An 18,078-nucleotide genomic window follows, 5' to 3' on the forward strand; every position below is an offset into this window, starting at 1 on the left:
AGTGCTTGGCACATCGTAGGTTCCTTATAAATACTTGTTTAAGAAATCCATACATGAGTCTTATTTTACATGGCAGCAGCATATAAGTCTGTTAACGATGCCTTCTTCCTCAAAGGACTTTCTCCACTTGTTTTCCAGAACTACATACTTTCCTATTTTTCTCTTGTGATTTCACTAGCTGCTTCTTTCAGTCCTTTTTATCCCATTTGTTCCTCGACGTCTCAACCTATTAATGTTGGAGTGCCTCAGTGTTCTGTGTTGAATTGTATCCCCCCACCCAAATTCATATGTTGAAGTTCTAACTCGCAGGAATGTGATCTGATTTGGAGATAGGGTTTTTGCAGAGGTAATCAAGTTAAAATGAGGTCATTAACATGAGTCTTAATCCAATATGACGCGTGTTTTTATAAAAAGTGGAAATTTGGAGACATGCACATACACACAGGGAGAACACCATGTGAAGATCAAGACGAATATTGAAGTCATGTTTCTACAAGCCAAAGATTGCCAGCAAAGATTGCCAGAAGCCAGGGAGAGGTATGGACCAGATTTTCCATCCCAGTGCTCAGAAGGAACCAACCCTGCAGACACCTTGATTCGGACTTCTGCCTTCAGAACCATGAGACAGTAAATGTCCATCGTATAAGCCCTCCAGTGTGTGGTACTGTGTTATGGCAGCCCAAGTAAACGAACACACCTAGGGATCATGGGTTGAAATTCTTATTAAGCTACCTTCAGGCCCTTGGTGATCTCGTTGATTTGTGCTTTTAAATCCCCTCTATGTTCCAAAGTCTCCCAATTGTTTATCTCCAGCCCAGCGGCTGCGAAGTCCTCATGCATATCTCCAACTGTACGTAACATCAGCTTTAACATGTCCCAAACTAAACTCATCTTCCCCTGGAACCTCCTTTCTCCCACAGTCTTCTTCATCTCAGTTAAAAGCAACTCCTCTTTCAAGGTGCTCAGGTGATTTACCTTGCAATCATTCAAGACTTTTCTCTTTCATATCTTTAGTCTGTCAGCAGAAATGTGATTCTACTTTCAAGACATATTCAGACTGCACTTCTCCCCCACCGCACTGCTTGCACCCTGGTCGCCACCATGATCTTTCACCTGACTTATAGCAGCAACCTCCTTATTTGTCTCCCTGCTTTCACTCTTTACTTCCCTCATCCTGTTCCCAGTTGAGCAGCCAGAATGGTCCTGTTAAAATGCAGTTCAGACAATATCACTCTATTGCTCAAAACTCTGCAACTTCTCATCTCACAGCTCATGCCCTTACAGTGGCTATGAGCCCCGACAAGGTCCAGTCCTTGGTAACCTCTTTGACTTCATCTCCTACTCAGCCCTCATCCAGCTCATATTGCTTTGGCCATACCGGTCCATGCTGTCTAGATATGTCAGGACTGTTCCCTGGCTTGCACTTCCTGTGCCCTCTGCCCAGAACACTCAACTCTCAGATATCTACATTGCACTTCAGAGTCATTCAATGAAAATTTCTTGAAGGAATAGGTCATTGAAAATATTTACATTAATAAGATAAAATGAAAAATATTTAGGTTCACATTCAAATTGCACTGCACTTATGCCCCATTTGATCTTTATTAGCTCCTTATGTGTAAATAACATCTAGAAGTCTTCTAGTTGATACAATTAGTCCAATTCACTTCAACTTGTGTAAACACTTTCCAATTACTGCTAGTGCTAGACTGATCTCTTCTTATATAGCCATTTGTTCTAGTTGTGGCAAATGAAACTGAGCAAAGCTTTGCCTTGTGATGATAATGATTCCTCATTAATGGTTAGAGTCTGTCTGACTCTTTGTAATTTCTTTAAACATTTTTGGTGGAAATTTAAGACCCATAGCCTGAGATTTAAAAAAATCCTCACATAAATTTATTTTTTCCCTTATTTTATATTAATAGAACTCCAGTTTTTACTTGGGCACATAGCCATCCAGAAAAAAAAATACATTTTCCAGGCTTTTTTGCAAATGACTGTGGCCTTAAAACTATGTTCTAGTCAAGGGGATGTTGGTGTAAGATATCAGTTAAAAGAAAACCAATACGTACTCTTTGCTCCCTTTTCCTCCATATCCCTTCCTCCATCCTACTGCCTGGAATGTAGATACAGTGGCTGGAATTCTAGCTGCAATTTTAGATTATGAGGAGAAGGCCCACATCCAGGAGATGAGGCGTAAGCTGGAAGGAGTTTAGATTACTGATGGCTTCATGGAACACAACCATTGTACCAACTCTTGACATTTTACCTCTGGTCCTGTGTGAGAAGGACATTTTTCTCTTGTTTAAGTTACTGCTATTTTAGGACTCATACAAAATCAAACATAATCCTACCTCAAACATCACAAAAACTATCAGATACCTGGAACTTTCGAGCTCATACTCATTTGAAAGAATCAAAGTGATAAAAATTGTCTGCAATGATAATCAAACGTCTTTATTTTCCATATTTAATTTCTTACAGTCATTTTGGAAAAATAGTTGTGTCTCCAAATATACTTTCACACTGAAGGAAGCTGGTCTGACCAAAGCATTATTTGAGTCATTATGGAAAAAATATTTATTACTGAAAAACAAACGTTCCATTCAGTTTACATTTTACACATACTTAAGACAAGCATAAAGGAAAGATGCAATGTCGGAAATAGAGGCCATTCTCATTCACTGAAACACTAGCTCAAAAGAGTCTTTGGCAATTAGAGATCCAAATTTGAGAGATTTTTAATTCTATTCAAAATAAAGTTTGCCTAAAGATGTGGAGACGCACAACATTTTCTGAAAATATTTTTTGAGGAATGTCTTTTTATCTTTGTTGTTTGGTATTCTTTTACACATTTTGAAGTTTATTTAACACAGCATTCTATCTGCTTAACATTCAAATTTAGAAACAGTGATTATCTTCTCCACTCTTCTGAATAGTTAAGTATACTCTATAAATAACACATCAATTTTGCTTTATTACTACCCTTCCAAAAAGCTTCATATAACTGAATTAACCTACTCTTTACTTATCATTAAATATATTTTTGTTAGAAAGAATACACAACATATGAAATTACAGGATTCTCATGAATTAAGGACAAATTTAAGAACTCTGAAATAATATTTACAGTGTAAACATCACAGTTATTACAATAAAATAAATCACAACATTCACAACACAATATATTTTATTTGGTTTTGATATTGAAGTTGTTTTCTTGAATTACTTATGTAGAACTCAAAATAGAATTACTTCACCTATCATTTTCCTTCAAGAATTCTGAAAAAGAAAGAATTAGTGTTTTAAACATAAAAATATTTTTATTTACAGCATCTTAATTTCATTCATTTATCCACTCATTTGATACCATCTACTTCTCTTGCCACTTATCAACAGCCTGTGATGGGATCATGGTCTGAGATAACAAGAGGGCAGCTTCCAAAGAACTGATTGCCAGAAAGGGCACTGGAATGTGAAGGGCTCTCTACTCAGTCATTAATAATTACCCATTTGTAATTTTCACACATGGTTGACCCACAAGATTTCCTGTCAAAAGAATTTGTCCAAAGCCACCCATTCAAAAAAGAAAAGAAAACAAGAGAGGATGGAATCTCATAAATGATCTTGCATTGTACAAAAACAGAGTGATTAATCCTTCTTTACATTTTAACGTCTCTTGTTTCTTAATTTAACAGAGAAAATTTCTTCTTATAAACTTTTCAAGAAGCTGTATATGATTAACTTTCTTCTTTGAGCAAAGAGACTTGTTTCTCTGAAATATCTATTCTTGATAAGGAATGGGCATGTGCAGCACTCCTGACCATGTATCTCTCTTAGAGGTGAAGGGGTAATCAGTGGATGAAAGGAAACAGTTGGGCAGGTGTCTTTCCAAACACCCTATCTGTTCTTGATGACTCTCATGAAAACCTTAGACACTCACTCCAGGAACTGAAGGAAGACCATGAATTGCCTTCAGTCTGAGCACAAGCCTAGTTTAATCTCCTTGACCTAGTCAGAGGTTATCGTTCAGCTTACCTTCAGGTTTTACAAATCAAATTTTATTGTAACACAGCTGCTCACATTCGTTTTATGTATTACCTGTGGCTGCTTTCATGCTACAGTAGCACAACTGAGCAGCTGTAACAGAAACCATACAGCCCACAAAGTCAAAAATATTTACTCTGTAGCCCTTTGGAGGAAAAATTTGCCAACCTCTGATACAGTGATATAAAATTTCTCTAATCACTTGCCAAGTATTGTAAATATATTTTATGAGCTAATATAAACATTGATGTAACTCAGGCAAGAAACATATCTTGTATCCATGTATACGTAAAAGTAATTGTGATAAGCTTATTACTTAACAAAGGAAAATATCTATCCGTGTTTTCTCTATTCAAAAAATATTTTACTCCAGTAGGTACTATTGGAGCCATAGTACCTACACTCATTTTGTAGGTAAAATAAGCAAAATTTGACCTCTGCTGCAGAAGTTTGCTGTGTTTCAAGGGCTACAGTTAGACTTAGGGAACTTTGATATTTTTACAATAACGAGCCATGCTGTAATCTTGTGGTATTTTCCTGTACTGAAATTAAGTGAGGTGCTAACAGTCAATCGTGGAATCAAACCTTAAATTAATAAAAGCAGCATGACTTGATTCTTAAAAAGAAAGCCAGTTTCCCTCATTAGTGTGAGTCAGTCTCCTCTGTTTTACATCTTGACAGGAGGATAGGAACAAGTCTGAATAAACTAGGAGTTTCCAAACTGTTTACTTTCTCTTTTATGTGATCAGAACATTGCATGAATAATTTAAGCTGTATACTGGCTTGGGGTTCAATTCAGGTAGAAACTTCCTTCTTAGATGAGTCTCATTGTAAGAACTCTAAGATGTTTCTTACCAAGTGATTCTTATCTACTTAAATAATTAGATAATTGCTCTAAGAATACAGCAGGAATGCACAGATATACCCACCACTGGGAAGTTGTCAGCAGCTTTGCTCCAAAGAGCTTTTTCATTATTTTTCTAACTCTTCAAGGAAGTCAGGAGATTCTCCCTCACTGCTGCAGGCCAGAAAAAGAAAATTACACATGTTAAGGCTCTTAGATGAGAAAACCTCTAAAGAAATGAGGACCTATGACCTATGATGTTCTCTGTATTCTGTAAAGTGCTCTGGGGACTAAACAATCATCTTTGAGGTTAGTTATTACCTATCAATTGTTCTTCAATCTTAAAATGTCTAAAATTATCCTTACAGACTTACAATCTGGTGGGCAAAGAGAGTTATCTTGTCTGATCTCACCCAAACAAGATTGTCCTTAAAACTCACCATCTAAACAAAAATAATTGAGATAAAAAGAGAGAGCACTCCACTTCCTATTTATTGTGCTGCAATATTTATATGCCATAAAGAGACATAGGTTTTATAGAATCTGAGAAGACAAAAGAACTTATGGCTTAATTTGGTAAAATAAGAGTATTGAATATGCATATGAAGGGAGTTCCATGTGATACCAATTGCTAATTGACTGCACTTTACATGTCTTAAAAATCAGCACTTTTGATAAAACCTGTTCCCAGATTCAGACTAGATGTCTCTACAGTCATCACTTTTAATCCTGGAGGCACAGTAGGATCAACTGGGGAGCTCTTTAAAAATACCAATGTCTAGAGCCATACTCCTAGAGGCTCTAATTTCCTGGCAATTGGTTTTGGGTAAGCCCCAGACATCAGTATTTTTAAAATTCTCCCAGGTTGTCTAATGTCAGGCAAGGTTGAGAATTACTGCTTCACACAGTATAAATAGATAGTGAGATAGAGAGGTAGATAAGTGTCCATATGCAGCTACTATTTTGAAAGTCATTTATAATTTCTCATTTTAGGAAGTTCTCTATTTCTTTACCTCCTTTTCCCGTTCAGAATTGAGTTCAAGTATTTCTTTACAGCCATTTGTTTTCGAAGGCGGGTATAGTTGTCAGTGAAGACGGCATCTGAGTGGCGTTTGATTGGTCCCTGGTCTTCTGAGATGTTATTGCTAAGGAGTGTGAGGAAAAGAAAATCAAAGAATTTTAACAAGAAATGACAAATATGCCAAAATTCCAAATTTCTTGGAGTCAGATAAAAATTCCAACACTCAACTCATTTTCTATCACAAAAATAGTAAAAGAAAAATACATCTAAACTTCAGGATGGGGGAGCAGGGAATAATCCAACAAATTTTGGCATTTACTAGGAGTGCCTTAAGACACATTCTGTACTACCTGAGAAAATAATTTATCCAAAAGAAAGGTGGGGGGAGGGAATATTTGAAGCTGTGTTCTGCCATTGAGAGGGAAATTTCTTTAAAAATAAATGCTCTTTAGAAGCTATGCCACCGTGAACAGTACCATCAAAACATTCAGCTATTGGCCGTTTAAAGACAGAATCTTCCAATGCTTGGTTTGAGCAGGAAGTAAAAAGCAAGTAACTACGGTTAACCTCAAAATTTGCTTCATTTATACTATGTCTTATTTATTTTTACTGTCTAGTTCAACTTGATTGCAGATTTATAAATGATTGGTACTTAAGAAAAAAAGTGTGCCTGGAGGCAGGGAGTATGATACTACTAAAAAGTCTTTTTCCTTAATCCATGAGTAGAATATACTTTATTGAAGAATATAAATTATTTCTAACCATGTTGAACATTATCAAGAGTTATCAATTTTGAACAAAGCAAATAAATTCTAGACAGTGAAAATATAATTTGCAGATTAAATAATCATAACATGTTTGATAAAAATAATAAATTCTCCTTACCTAACTCGTTTTCCAATAAGGGACTCAAGGTATTTTTTGGCAGAAATTTGACCCAAGAGTCTACTAAAGTCACTGGTGAAAACTCCATCCGCATGCCTGGTGTTCCTAAAACAAGGAGGAAAGGATAACCATTATTTTGTGAATGGTTTTCTAAAAATATTATTTGGCTCATTAAATTAGAAAGAAACGTATCAGCTTATTGTGAAAGCTTCTCATGCAAATTTAAGTCCAAATGAAGTTTTCCTAACAACCTAATAAGTCACTTATATCATGACATTTCCTACAGTTCTAGCCCAAAACTTTGAAAAATTAAAGAAATTAGCTTTTTAAGTAGTCTACCCCAATATTAAATAATGCTCCCTGGTAGAATCTATAAAACTAATTCATCTCTAGGAAATATTGGTGGGAAAAATAGATTTAATTAGTTTTATTTATTTATCTTTTTTTGTGGGGCTTTATTTCTTCTACCCTGAATAAAGATATATACAAGGGGAAACTATCCTGATTTCAGCAATAAACCCATTATATATTTTGCTATTCCTTCTGCCAAAATATATGGAAACAAAATCTCTTAAGATAGAGAGGATCTTAGGGCCTACCAACCAACTTTTCCAGCCAGGGGAGGAACCTTTTAAACTTTGTCTTCAGTACAGAGCTGCTGTATCTGCACTTGAATGCTGCTCTAGACAAATGGTTCTGCGAATGAATAGCTTTTATTATTAGAGACTTTTTCTTTACATAGAGATGAAATTCTTGCCTTAGAATTCCCTCCATCATGGAGTCCTAAATGCTGTGGTCTTACTAGAATTGGTACAATTTCTGATGTTGAAATTTTGTGCAACAGAACATAAGGGGATGATTTGTTCATCCTGGCTTGTCACAACCTCTCTACGTGAAAATCATGTACAGCTGCAAGAGCTGCAATAAACCAGCTTCAATAAATCAGGCCGGATGAAGCCATGATACCTGGAGACCTGTAGTGTTATACTGAGCTTCATGGCGACACAAAAATAAAACATTTATATTTAAAAAATATATTTCCTAAAATACAACTCGATGAAAATCAACTCACCTGGATACATCATAGTAGGGTTTGTCATTTTCAGCTAACACATTTTGCAAGATGTCAGTGTCTGCTTTTAGTGAAACTTGATCAGGTTCATTTGCTTCTTCAAATGATATTCTGTCACCCAACCTACTAGGAAAAAATGCGGTAGAAGTATAATACAGTTCTTTCTCAGAAAACAGTGTTTATGGTGTTACAGCCATTTGAACAAGATATTCAACAACTTGGGATTCTATGGTTTATGAGTGTATAAATAGTGAAATTTTTTATTATCCCATAAAATAGATGCCATACAACTTTTCCAAGCTCTAAGTGCCAAGCATAAGAGCTACTTAATTCAATCCTATCAGAGCATTAAGTGAAGTACACTTTTTGATAGTATCTTCATTTTGCAAAGTTAAATTTTATGGGTAGAAAGATTTTATACAAAACAGAAACCCAAAATTTTTTAATAGTCGATATTAAAACTGGGAGCAATTCATGTATTTGTTGATGTTTAGTATCAATTGTCTCAAACATTTCTCAAGAGCTGAGTATCAACTGCTTTTCTTTCTCTAGGTCTCTAAGCTTTGCTTCAAAGATTCACCTTGGTGTGATATATTTCTCTGTATTAATCAAGTCCAAAGAACTTTTCCCTGGGAACTTCTGCTTCCTAATCTTATGTATTAACACAATTTTAGTCAGGAATGCACAATGCTTTACCAGAAGACTAAGAGCAGTCATGCCTACACATAGAATATGATTATATTTGTGAATGCATGCACATTTTGAACACCAGCACACTAAGAAAATTATGAATGCATATTTTTCACTGTTAGGGTAAAACTCCAAGGAGTGTGTTGGCTCCTGGGCCCTTGTATATCTTTTGGTGCTGTAGCAGTAGATGGTCAGTAACAATCAGTTCTCCTTGTATGAAGCCTAGCAATCAATGCAAACTTCAGCATTCTTGTGATCATTGGTCTATTGTGATATAACCATTCAGATAGAATCATTCTATTTAGTTAGCAAAGCAACATAAGATCTGGCTTTAAGCAGATTTCAAAGAGAACACTAACAGCTAAGAGATTATTCACTCTATTGAGCATAAGTCTACCTTGAGCAAAGAATCAGGAATGGGAAAATAAACAAAGAAATGATGCTTTTGCCCTTAGATATAATGGTGTTTGTAAACCAGAAAACTAAAAACCATAAAGCTAACGTCATTATCACTTGCTGTTTATTTCTTTAGCATAAATCTATTTAATTTCAGATAAACCTTTAAATATGAGTTGCGTTATACTACATGAACTTGAAATATGAAATACAACATAGAGAACAGTAAAACTAAGGATGTATGGTTAAAATAAAGTACATTAAAATTCATTCATTGGGAGAGGGTGTCTCAGTAGATCAATTATAAGAACAATTTTTAATACTGGCAAATTGATTCTGCCTAGATAGATAGATCTGTTCAACATGATTTTATACATGTTTCACTAATCAACTACTAATCTTATGATTATTTTCTGATTGATCTTGAAAATGAACTAAAATGAGATAGGCAACTAAACATCTACTTTTCCATCAGAAACTGAACTGAACTCAGATAATAATAGATAAAAGCTTATAATTTATCTAAAACTGGTTTTGAATGAAAGGAAAGTCAAATCCTCCCCTGCCTTGTTTGGAAGTGTGACCCACCCTATTTATAAAACCAATGATTGACACAGTACCTCATCCTGAGAGTGAATTCTGGGATCCAGAATAATCACATTGACAATGTTGAAAAAATTCACATAACACATCAACCAAAATATTTAGATAAATAATATATAATTTTAAAAAGTGAGTTGTCCCAGATAACATATAGAACATTCCCATATAGCTGAAGAAGGAATGTTTAACTGTCTGAAATGAAAGAGAACTTACCTCAGAGCAGAAGGTGCTCCAAAAAGAGGCCATGCCAATGTTTGTGAGAAGAGCATGCTACAAAGTGCCAGGAGCACGAGGAGCTGAGGCTTACTTCTGATTTCCATCTCTGCTCCTCAAAAGGGAGAGAATCATATCAGTTTTTCCAACCACATATGTCACCAGCAAGGTAATTCTGACTGTCTAGCAGTAATTTCTAAAGGCTCTTGGAGAATTTGGAAAAAGTAATTTTCATCTTATAGAAAAAGTTAAATTACAATATGATTGCTTTTAAAATCGAGAAGATTTTTCTTGACTACAAATGCTTAAATAAAAATTAGGATACTTCTCAACTGCTGCCTACCTCTCGCCAGGCACATAGTTGGCTCAGGTATATATTGAATGCCGTACTTTTATAGTGCTGGAAATAAGTGGGGACAATCTCCTTGTAACAAAGTTGTAGAATTCAGGTTTAGTATCTTTTCTAACTGAGGAAACAGCTTCAAAAAACTGATTGTTTCTTCTACTTTAAGTTTTTGCATCTGAGTATACATGTATATATCTATCAGTGAAAAAATTATTTTGTATATACATTTATTTTTCCTCTTTTGATTGTAGATATTACTGGGAACCTTTTTCTCTAAGCCTGGGTTTGAACAACTTAACTAATTAGTGAAAATTAATACAAAAAATCATTGAAAAACATATTACCACTGAGATAGTTTTTGCCGTAAAAGGGAATTATATTCAAAACAAAGCTTGTGTTTTTTTACATCTAATCCACTTACACATTTCATTTCTAACTAATTTCTAGATAGAAATTTAGGAGTTCAAGGTCTGTTTCTCTTGCTGTCTAGAGAAATCAACATTCTGTACAGCATTTAAACTTAAAATAAAGAAGAAAATAAATGCTTCCTAGGTTCACGTAACCAATACATAAGAAGAAAAGCACTGAAAAGCAAGTTGAAAACTTCAAAAACAAAAGTATTCACTAAACTCTTCAGTCAAAAATTTATACAGAAGCAAAAAACCCTACTTGTAAAGAATATTTAAAAAAAAAAAAACAGTATTGAGTAAAAAAGTAAGCAAAGAAAGCATCTTCCAGGCACAAGAATGCAGAAAATCCATTGACACGTGAGAAGTTGAGGCATTTCTATACTTACCAGGTGACTTGAGAAACTTGTCTTTTTGTTGTTGTAAAGGAGGAACACTGTCAAATTCTTTTCAACAGAGAGTAAAATTTAATACCCTGAGAAAAGGCCTAGAGGCAGGGAGAGAAAAATAAGGAAGAAAGACAATGTTTTCACTTACCTTGCCAAGTAACGCTCCTCCGGAGCTCTCAGTTCCGGAGACTATTGGAGCTGTCTCAGGTGCTGAAGTCCTGTGAGGCCGAGAAAGGCTCCACCAGCTTCCTGCCCTTAGAACTGAACCAGAATTTGATACTGGCTAAGGGCTGGCTATTATTGCCAGCGACTGCTTTTCACTCTACCCTGACCAGCATTTCAAAACCCATCATTTTATAGGGCTTATGCTTAGGGCTGAGCAATCACCAAGCGCCCTGAAAGACGTCACAGTAGTACTCCCACGGGATGAATAGGGCTCGAAGTTCTTTTTTAATTGTCATTATGTCTGATTTATATAAGTTTATAGTGAGTAACTTCATGATGTAAGATACAAAGAGGAAATTTACTGTTCTTTAAGCAAAAAAAAAGTACCAAGCATAACATGAAATGTTTTAATCTTTAATTAGTAGCAATGAAAGAAGAGAATGATTAGTGTAATAGCCAGGGCCACTGGGGTTCCTTCAGAAAATAAGAATTTTATGTGCAGCAAGAGATGCAGAAAGCAAGAAACACTTAGGTTCATTATGCTTACAAATATATAATTCTCCTTTATTACAAAGCACCAATTCTCCTAAAGCCTTTTTTATTTTTATGCTATTCGTGTAGATCTTGATTTAGTGTTTCTTGAGATCTATGCTAATTTTAAAAGCATCTAGAAATAATTTTCCATTTTTCTATTCTTACATTTCCTTTATGTTGAAACTAATCCCAGGATAAAAGTTTCAGAAAGTCTCTAAGATAGTATAATATGCACACTGTTGTAAAATGTAGTAGCAATATTGGTATTTCACATTTGTATCAAATCTCATAGTGCCCAATGCACTTTCACATACATGATCTCAAACGATCCAAAAATAAATTATCACACCATATATTTCAAGATTCATTGTTTCTTCCTTTTTAAAAGTTATACTCATCATTTTTATAAGTCCTTGCATTGTGTAAAATTATTTCATTTCTCTCATCCCATTCCCAAACACACACCCACACCCACTCCAGCTTTTGAACATTTCCAACTCAATCACTTGACAGGTGTTTTTAAACAAATAGTTGGAAAACATTTATGGAGCACTTTGATAATTTTTATTTGTGATTTTTAACTCAAAGTAGCCTAGTATACATTCAATCAGAGTTTAAGGTAAAAATTCAGCCACATGGACTACTTCATGGACAACCAAATAAAATGCTATCCTTGCTTTTATTTTAAAAAATTTTCATGTGTGCATTCTTTTACAATTTTCTTCATAAGTTCCCCAAGGGAGAACTGCTCCAAAGTCCCCCTTTTTCCTTCTACTTTAAGATTTCAGTATCTATCTGCTTCATTCAAAGTCAGACTGATCCAGCAAAAGAATATCCTGCTATGCTTAATCACATTTTCTAATTCAGTTACAAAAAAAAATTAAATGAATTAAATTTCAAAATGTCTGGAAATTTGTTTTCCAGTTGACAGCTCTGACTTAAGCCAGAGCTTCTGTGGCTTAATTCCAGGAAATCTTTTTTACCTGATTATTACAAACTAAAGATTGAAATGGTTCTCATATGGAATTTTTTTATCCTTAGCTCTTTGTCACCCAATTCTCAGTGAAGCAATTTCATTTAAGAACAGTAACAGCAAAGTAAGTTGATTGAGAGTCACAGAAAAGCCACTGCTGAATGATAAGCAGAAAAATCTAAAAGAAAAGAGGCATAAAAATGGACTGTTATTTGGTCTAAGGAAGCACTTCGCATTCACAAAAAGTAAGTATAGTAGATTTTTCCAATGGTAAAGACAGTTTCATAATAAAAAATGTAAAAGCAAAGAGAAATAATTCAGTTTTATTATCTCTGAATAGAAGTAAACTATATCAAAGAACTGCATTTTTTTCCTATGAATTTAAACTAGAAGGCAAAACTGAATTTCAAAATGGGATCATAGCACCATCTGCAGGTTCAAAATCTTAATTCACAGATTTGTTGTTTTTAAATGTGTTTTTTCTCTTTTCTTTCAAGGAAATGGATGTAAACCAGAGGCCCTTTAACCAGCTAAATTACAGATGCTTCCAGGAAAATAAACATAAGGAAAAAAACACTGTTGCTGAATTTATCCTGAATACTTTGTTACTATAAAATTCAGTAAATACAAAAATACAAATGCAAATTTATTGTTTAAATCTGCTTTTTTCCTACTTTACACATATTTCCATAATTTTCCGACATGCCTGGCAAAATTTATTTCCTACCTTAAGTTTTCCCAGAAAAGTGGTGTTTATAATAATAAGAATCATCATTCATTCATACAGCTAAAACAAACCTCCAAGATTCTTCTTTTACAAATGGGTAAGCTCTTGTCCAGAGAGTTTAAGTAATTTTTGAAAGATTACTCAGATGGCCAATAACAAATATAGGAGTGAAAGTTAGGTCTTCTGGTCCTGATCTAGCTTTCTTTCTGTTAAGAACTGGTGATTTTCTGTAACTGTTATTATCATCATTATTGATGCTAACAGATCAGATAGGCAAAACAAAAGCCCATAAAAACATTGGCATCTCCTCTCTCCTTTTGTCATCAACAGGATCAAGGGCAGAAAAATAAGGCTGGCATTCTAAACCAAACATACTGAGTGTAGGCAAGTCAGATGGAAAGGATTTTCAAGCTCAGGAGATAAGCAGAAATCCAGATTCACCCTTTTTGCCTTGGTGCAGAGAACCAACAGAGGGTCCATGTAGCTATGAGGGATGATAGGCCACTGCTGTGCTCTTCCATCTCTTGGGGTGACAGCTTAGCCTGCCTAACTCACACTCAGCCCTGAGACCTATCCACTCTCTGCCAGGGTAATCCTGAACAGTTAGGTCTAGATGAGAGATCTGCAATCTGCTGGTTGTGAGCCATGGATAACTCACCCCTCTGGTTTTTACATCTCTCAAGCTAAGAATGATGTTAACTTTTTACAGGCTGAAAAAAATTAGAAGAAAAATAATGTTTTGTACACTGAAAATTATATGAAACAAATTTCAGTGTCCGTAAAGTTTTATTGGAACTTGGAAATGCTCATTATACATATTTCGTCTACAGCTGCTTTTTCGCTACAATGACCAAGTAGAATAGCTGTGACAAAGACTGCACAGGCCACAAAGCCTAAAATGTTTACTATTTGGCCCTTCACAGAAAAGCTTTGTCAACATCTGGTCTAAAGCCTCCCATTTGGGAAGATATTTAAGAAGCCATGTTTACCTTGATATTCTTGAGTCCTGTAGCTTTCAGTAACTTGCATTAGAAAATATATAGGGGCCAGCCCCATGGCCGCATGGTTAAGTTCCCGCGCTCTGCTTTGGCAGCCCAGGGTTTCGCTGTTTTGGATCCTGGGCGCCGACATGGCACAACTTGCAAGGCCACGCTGAGGCGGCGTCCCATGTGCCACAACTAGAAGGACCCACAACTAAAAAATATACAACTACGTACTGGGGGGATTTGGGGAGAAAAAGGAGAAAAAAAAAAGATTGGCAATAGTTGTTAGCTCTGGTGCCAATCTTTAAAAAAAACAAAAGAAAAAATATATATGTGTATATATGCATATATATATACTTTTAATATGTGTTATGTATAATATATGTGTATCTATGTGTAATATGCATGTGATATATACATCTAACATACATGTATACTTTTAATATTAAAGGAATGCTCAACATCATTAGCTATCAAGGAAATGCAAATCAAAACTACAATGAGGTATCACCTCACTCCGGTCAGAATGGCTATAATTAACAAGACAGGAGACAACAAATGTTGGAGAGGGTGTGGAGAGAAGGGAACCCTTGTTCACTGCTGGTGGGAGTGCAAACTGGTGCAACCGCTATGGAAAGCAGTATGGAGTATCCTCAGAAAATTCAGGATAGATCTACCATATGATCCAGCTATCCCACTGCTGGGTATTTATCCAAAGAACTTGAAAACACAAAGGCGTAAAGATACTTGCACCCCTGTGTTCATTGCAGCATTATTCACAATAGCCAAGACTTGGAAGCAACCTAGGTGTCCATCAAGGGATGAATGGATAAAGAAGATGTGGTATATATACACAATGGAATACTACTCAGCCATAAGAAATGACGAAATCCGGCCATTTGTGACAACATGGATGGACCCTGAGGATATTATGCTGAGTGAAATAAGTCAGAGGGAGAAAGTCAAATACCGTATGATCTCACTCATAAGTGGAAGATAAAAACAACGACAAACAAACACATAGCATTGGAGATTGGATTGGTAGTTACCATAGGGGAAGGGGGGAGGAGAGAGGACAAAAGGGGGTGATTAAGCTCACATGTGAGGGGATGGACTATAATTAGTTTTCGGGTGGTGAACATGATGTAATCTACACAGAATTCAAAATATATTATGATGTACATCCGAAAATAAATAAATGAAGAAAAAATAAAAAAATAAAAGTATGTGTATACATATACAATATTTGCACTGTATATTAAAATAATTAAAAGAATATATATTTAAGCATATATATTAAAAGTGCACATATTTTTTAAAGTATATATAGAAACAAAATTTGGATTTACTTCTAGGATTCTTGTTTTCTCATAATAGTGTTTTGTTGAAAACAATGTTACAAGAAACACCAATTTTTCCTTTAAAATTCGTTCTTAAGTCTGGAAATATGTTAACGAATATTAAGCAATTGAACACATAATGATCTAAATTATGTAAATGAGGACAACAGCTCCCTTAACTCCAGAACATCATGACCTATCTCACTTACTGATGATGAGAATTCTATATAAAATTATTCCTTTGTTTCAGAATTGTCTCGTTTTAAACCGAAAAACACACAGAAAAGATAATGTATTAAGTGCTGTGAGTTATTTATATCTAATTAGAGTTGTATTTATCGCATAATTTTATGAAAGTAGATTTTGGAGGGAAGGTTGTGCAGAAATCACAAGATCACAAAATTCTGGGATACAAGAGTTTAAAAATAAAGTGTTAAAATTTAAGAACAAATTTCATCTATTTCACAATGTCATCTGTTACACATGTGTCCCCCTCCCACCATACGCACATTCCATGTAACCAGCCTTTAACTCAATGATCCCTCCTACTCGGAGATCAGAATACATAAGGGCAATGAGGAGAGGGGGGAGGTTACTTACCAGGGGAGGAAATGGAAAACAGCATGTCTGATCCCTGGCTCTGAACTTTAAGAATGATGAAGCCTAGATGTTAGAACGAAAGCTTTGCAGGAATATTTACTGAGTGAATTCTCATGACCCCTGCACCACTATATCCATCCTCCCTAGACTAGGGCAGAGCCACTGAAATGGAGAAGAGAAGAGATTATTAAAGATGGGGAGACAACTGCCTGCCCCTAGTTGGTAAGAGTTTATGGCAGGGTTGAAAGTAAGTTTGACAGAGCCCTTCGCTATTAAACTTGGGGACTGAACAGTAGAGGCTAACATGGCTTCATTTCTCCTCTGATTCTCGTAGCAAACCATGGAGAAACATTCTTTGCAATGGTACAGAAGGAAGCAGATAAACCTGTAGGACAAAGAAAGTCCCTCATGCCCTGCTTGGAAAAACCCTGAATGCCCTCCAGGGGATAAAGAGTGAAAAGAGCCTACCAACTTTAACCAAGGGCCAGATCTTGGACAACTTATCAAGAGCCAATTTGGGGTGACCATACCAAAGACCAGAGGTAACTGACCATCTCAGCGGATGACAGCATGGTACACAGGCTTTCCCCAGGACCCAGAGGCAGCCTCCTGGATTTCATGTTGTTGTATACACTCTCACAAACTTAGACGCTACTCTGAGGAAAAATAGGGGAAGAGCAAATCCTGAATTGACAGAGTTTTAAATCTTAAAATTATGATATTTACCCAGATATTACTAAGATCTATCTTCTGGGGATCAAAATAGGAGTTAGAGAAAATATTCTAAGACTAATATTTTTGTATGTCATATTACGTGGCCTGTGAGAATTTGTACTCACTATTACTTTATGGATGACCTTGAGTTTTGTATGATCATGCTTTGCCTAGGAGGAGTGGCCAGGACCCTATATCCTATTGAGTATCAAAATTGATTTAAAAGAGACCGTGAGACAGAAGCTTGGTAATGTTGAGACCCATCTTACAAGGCCTGCCCTTGTATCTTCCTCTAACCCCTTGTCTGTCAGTTGTTCTAGCTGGTCCCCAGCTTTGGCATCTGGTTTCCTCCTTAGGCTTCCTCAGCTCATTCCTTGGCCTCAGGATCTCCTTCTGTTTCTTTTGTTTTGCCTCAGTACTATGTCACCCCCCAGTACACCTCAGTTTTGACTTGCTCCCGGTACAGATCTGGTCCCACATGTTGCAAACCCAAGTCCCTCCTGTGCTGGATATTCTCCATTTGTCTCTTTGGATTTCTCTCTGCTGCTCTCCACCTGGAGGCTCACCTCCAGATCCATCCACATTCTGTGGTCCTCTGGTTTCCAGTTGGGCTTAGCCAAAGGGAGGCACTCATAGCAAAATAAGGGGACCAAAGATTAGGGAAAAGAGAGTTCTGAATATTCACTCCCCATAGACCATGGTTTAGAAGAGGTTGCCTTCTTCCCCAAAATGCAGCTTTTGCAGGATGGCCCCTCTCCTGCAGCCATAGAGTTGCCAAGAACTTCCTGTTGAGGCTAGTCCCCAGGTCCTTTGCCACCTAGTTGGTTTTTCACATCTTTATTAAACTCTCCTCAATTAACCTTCAGACAGAGCCATTTGCATCCCTACCTCATGCACTCTTGCACCCAACCTCACACTTCTAAGAGCATCCAGAGACATTTAATTTAAGATTCCACAGCTTTGGAAGACCTGCTCATTTTGAAGCTTCAATATTTTTAATTCAAGTTGGGAGACACCTCCAAATAATCAATGTGGAAGCTTGGAGGAAGATCACTCTAGCCCTGAGCAGGTATGTCGTATTGGTGAGCAATTGGTTTTTGAAGATTGTGCCTGAAACATAAATAAACTA

The 18,078-nt window shown here is 36.0% G+C and overlaps 1 protein-coding gene across 6 annotated transcripts; it reads right to left on the bottom strand.

The window, feature by feature from the left end:
• Positions 1–2,431: 2,431 nt before the first annotated feature.
• On the bottom strand, positions 2,432–11,310 carry VIP (vasoactive intestinal peptide). Of its 6 annotated transcripts, none has more exons than XM_008514809.2 (7): positions 11,062–11,310; positions 9,772–9,880; positions 7,870–7,992; positions 6,798–6,902; positions 5,905–6,036; positions 4,977–5,065; positions 2,432–3,282 (listed from the first exon to the last, which is right to left on the bottom strand). In XM_008514809.2, the coding sequence occupies exons 2-6, from the start codon at positions 9,876–9,878 to the stop codon at positions 5,020–5,022; spliced, it is 513 nt and encodes a 170-aa protein (XP_008513031.1). In that variant the 5' UTR covers positions 9,879–9,880; positions 11,062–11,310; the 3' UTR covers positions 2,432–3,282; positions 4,977–5,019. The 6 variants fall into 6 exon arrangements, with proteins under 6 accessions (XP_008513031.1, XP_070459032.1, XP_070459033.1 ...); XM_070602931.1 differs by having other exon boundaries at positions 7,870–7,995; positions 11,062–11,298; XM_070602932.1 differs by having other exon boundaries at positions 7,870–7,995; positions 9,772–9,886; positions 11,062–11,271.
• Positions 11,311–18,078: the final 6,768 nt, after the last annotated feature.

This window comes from Equus przewalskii, chromosome 32 (genome assembly GCF_037783145.1).
Source record: "Equus przewalskii isolate Varuska chromosome 32, EquPr2, whole genome shotgun sequence".
In the NCBI taxonomy this organism is placed as follows: Eukaryota; Metazoa; Chordata; class Mammalia; order Perissodactyla; family Equidae; genus Equus; species Equus przewalskii.